The 3,988-nt window shown below is 37.8% G+C and overlaps 1 protein-coding gene across 1 annotated transcript; it reads right to left on the bottom strand.

Annotated features, from left to right (window-relative positions):
- Positions 1 to 1,032: 1,032 nt before the first annotated feature.
- On the bottom strand, positions 1,033 to 3,717 carry LOC140161285 (5-hydroxytryptamine receptor 4-like). Its single transcript, XM_072184756.1, has one exon. The coding sequence runs from the start codon at positions 2,692 to 2,694 to the stop codon at positions 1,636 to 1,638; it is 1,059 nt and encodes a 352-aa protein (XP_072040857.1). The 5' UTR covers positions 2,695 to 3,717; the 3' UTR covers positions 1,033 to 1,635.
- Between the last annotated feature and the right edge of the window lie 271 nt (positions 3,718 to 3,988).

Here is a 3,988-nt window from a genome sequence, read left to right as displayed (position 1 = left end):
TCATGAGGTAACATTTGATTCAATTTTCATGAGGTTTAGGCCTATCATTCTGTAATTGTTTAATTTATAGTATGTATTAAATATTTAATTCATATTAATGTACGTATACAAACGACCGGAATGTCATTCCTCCTGCTTTAAGCTTTATTTAATCACTTTCTCCTTTTACCCCTAAACATTATTATTCTTATAACAGAACGCAGCGTTTGTGGTTGATATTATGTAGTACACCTTTACCCTCGATACAAAAAGCTTTAAACTTCATCATTTTTTTGGTAAGCCACATGCCGATATTGAAAACCAGCCCTGTAGGGCGAACTTTGCCAACCGCGAAGTTGAACTTGATCGACTGTGAAATCTGAAGCCTAAGGGCTTGGTAACTAGAGAAATTTGCAGACAAAGTGGTATATTTGTATAAACCCTCTCCTTTGGAATTTATTGGTATCCACCTTTTAATTCCGGTAAGGGTTTACGGGGTGTGCCCTTAACACTATTGATCCTCCTAGCAAATAACGTGTCACGAGTAAGTTTCCTGTCCGCTTTAATCCAAATATTCATCAAAAAAATTAATTTTGCAATATTAAAGACAACATATTTTATCAAGAGATGACTTTTATTGAATAAAATGTCAAGAATTGTCGAAATATTTGCAGAGTGATAAAATGTGTGGGTAGCAAATTTAATAGAGAAGCATTCCTCTGTAATGTTATCACTATGTGTCAGGGAGGTTAAACTTAACTTTTACTTTTGTGTTGCACAGTGATCTATACACACATATGTGACTCCTCGCCACAACTGAGCCCGGATGTCGCCAGTGCCACTATTGAGATATGCTCCATCGAACTTAACAACAAACAATAGGAAAGAAAGGATTTATTGACTGTTTTATTGATTTTTCACTACTTAAATGTCAAGTACTATAGACATGATATACATCATTTTAAAGCTAATTTCAAGCAGAATATTTTGGTTGAATATCTCAAAAATGATGATTGGCGACATCCGGGCTCAGTTGTGGCGAGGAGTCACATATGTGATTCGAGTTAGCCTATATAAACAAAGAAGAATGACGTTTTCTGAATTTAATATAAATATTTAGATCTTTAAAAGCGTGGTTTCTGGTGTATCATTTCGTAAGTCATGCCGTGATTTCTCTGAAAGATAATGACTTTGTCAAACTGCATGGACTTTATTCTTAAAACAACACATACAAACGAAAACATATTTACAGATAATCTTAAACAATATATTAATAATTATATACAAAATATTGTTTTCATAAAACACACAGTTCTGTAAAGAGATTCAAACACTATTTATCATGTTTTTTCATGCTCTGTTTACATGCTTGAATTGTCTTCCTTTTGACAGTATACGTTATCATGGTTCGTTATCACGGTTATGTTGACATAACTTTATGCCTTGCACGCTTGAAGCGTATAAATGCCATGTTTATTGTTCCAATGATCTTCCGCAAACGTCCGTGCTTCCTCAAGGATCCATCCTCGGCCCCGATACGGCGTCATTTTGTTTATCGTGGTTTCACGCAACCACCTGTCCTTTATACATCTTGTAAAAGGAACCGATATAAGTTATCCAATATGTCCTCTTCAGGAACAAAGTTAATGCTCGTTTTTACCTTGGTGCCCAAGTCGAACCACCACGTGATCTAAGCCACTCTGAAGGTTCAGGTATATCCTCTGGTCTGCACCGAAGAATCGCACCCATGACCTGCCTGAAATATGGATGTTTTGTACTGTAAATCAGTGGATTGATACAACTGTTCAAAAGAATCACTGCCCCTGCCCATGGAACAAATGGTTCACTGTATGGTATCACTAAACTGGCACAGTAAGGGGTTATACAAAGAGCAAAAGCAACCACCACGTAAAATAAGTTTTTAGATATCTCCACTTGTCGTCTGCTAATACCTCGTTTTGCCGCGCTACTTTCTCTACGAATCGGTCGCGAAGAAGATGACGAAGATGTTTCGGCTTGTTCCGTGATGTTTCGGGCATGACGCCTTATATGAAGAAATAGGAGAGTGTAACACATGATTATTGTGATCATAGGGAAGGGATAAATAAGAATGGCTTGAGTTAGACTGTAGTAATCCGACAATGGATGAGATGTCTTGTGCGTACAGGTGCTATACCTAGTGTCATATCCAAGTTCTCCTAGTCCAAAAATCACAGGCAACATAGCCGTGAAGAAAGGCATTGCCCAGGTTATACCAATCATGACAGCGATCTTCCATTTTGTATAGTAATTTCTATAAGTAGACATAGGTTGTGTAATTAACACATATCGGTTAATTGCGATTGCAGCTAATGTATACACACTGCATCCGACACATGTGAACATGACGACGGCAGCGGTGGCACATATTTCGTCGGCAGTCGGCCATCCGTTAGTACTTAGCAAAGCAACTACATTCCATGGTAGAAAGAGACAAGTTAGCAAATCAGCAAAACTAAGTGACACCACAAATACATTAGTAGCTGTTCTTAGTTTTCGAGATACCAGAACGGCGGCGATGACAAGACTGTTACCAAAAGTCCCGACGATCGAAATGATTGCGAAAATACAGGAGACAACAATTCGCTGACGATAGTCGTCGAAAACGAATTCAAATTCCTCTTGAGGTGTCACTGCTGACTGAGTCGTTAACAGTTTTGTCGTAGGGTCCGTCATTATGCTTTAACACTCTCCAATTGTGAATTACAAATGTAAAACTAATTCAATCCAAAGTGTCCAGTTAAGGATGTTATATATAATCACAAGTTCCAAGATCTATCCAGAGCTAGATAAATAGTTTAAGTCTATTAAATCTTTCAGAGGCAGTTGAAGTCAGTTTACGTATTCCGTTGGAAATAACAATGGATGCGAAATATAACACATTGTTAATTTCGTTATTTCCTCAGTCTTTACACACTATCCCGCAATGAGTTAAGTTGAAACAGCTCTCTTAACTGTTGCACTTAACAATAAGCAAAATGCAACTAACAAAACCAACACACGTTGCTTCTGATGGCACGATTCCAACTCGAACAGCAGTATTCAATGAAGTCTCGACGGGACTGTTGAAAAACAGACGTCTACATCAAGAGAAAAATCCAAATTGTATGAGTATTATGATGACGAATTCACAAGCAACTCCCATATGAAGAAGTTCTTTTGCACATGAAATTTTACGCTTGGATTTGATTGGTCACTGCTCAGCTCTGATTCATGTTGGATACCAGTCGCGATGTTGTGAAGTTACAACTCACTCAGGCAGTAGACCTCTATTCATTGAGTGGCAAAATACTATAGTGAACTGTCAGGGTGAACTTAAGTCCAACACAATGTGTAACTTCCCGAATGAATGTGGCGTAAAAAGCGCCTCAGAACATGTCAAACTGGCCAATCAGCTTCAGCTCCAATAAATCAGTGTTGTTAAACAGATTCAATACAGCACATAAAAGCAAATCTCTCAAGTTGCTCCAAGTTCACAAACAGCCGCTGACAACGGTGTTTTTCGTGTAGTATATATAACACTGCTTTTATTGAAATTTTATTTTTCTACCACAGTTCTTTTGTCTGAATCTGACTAAGCGCTGCAAGGTTGGTTTAAATTTACAATTATCAATTGAGTAACCACATTAGAAGTGGCAAGTGTTGTTTCTAGTTAGCCGGTCAGTAGAGTGTGAAGGCACGCGTCCGACTTACCGTAAGGTTATACGTAAAATATGGTAATATGCGGATCATATTACAGACAACTAATTCAGTCATCGCTTCACTTGTCATCCAGCTTGCAGCTTTTTTATTGGACGATTTTATCTAGTAGGTCACACGACCACGAGACAGGGATACTATGTAATAAAATATGAACAAAGAACGCGTGGCTCGCGTTCATTTACCTTAAATATATAATAATAAACAATAATGTCAAAATGAGCATTTCCGCTCATTCGCCTGAATGGTTTGGCAGAAAACTTAGTTGTAA

This window comes from Amphiura filiformis, chromosome 9 (genome assembly GCF_039555335.1).
Source record: "Amphiura filiformis chromosome 9, Afil_fr2py, whole genome shotgun sequence".
NCBI lineage: Eukaryota > Metazoa > Echinodermata > Ophiuroidea > Amphilepidida > Amphiuridae > Amphiura > Amphiura filiformis.
The sequence above is the reverse complement of the archived record's forward strand: the minus strand, read 5'-3'. Positions and strand labels throughout refer to the sequence as shown.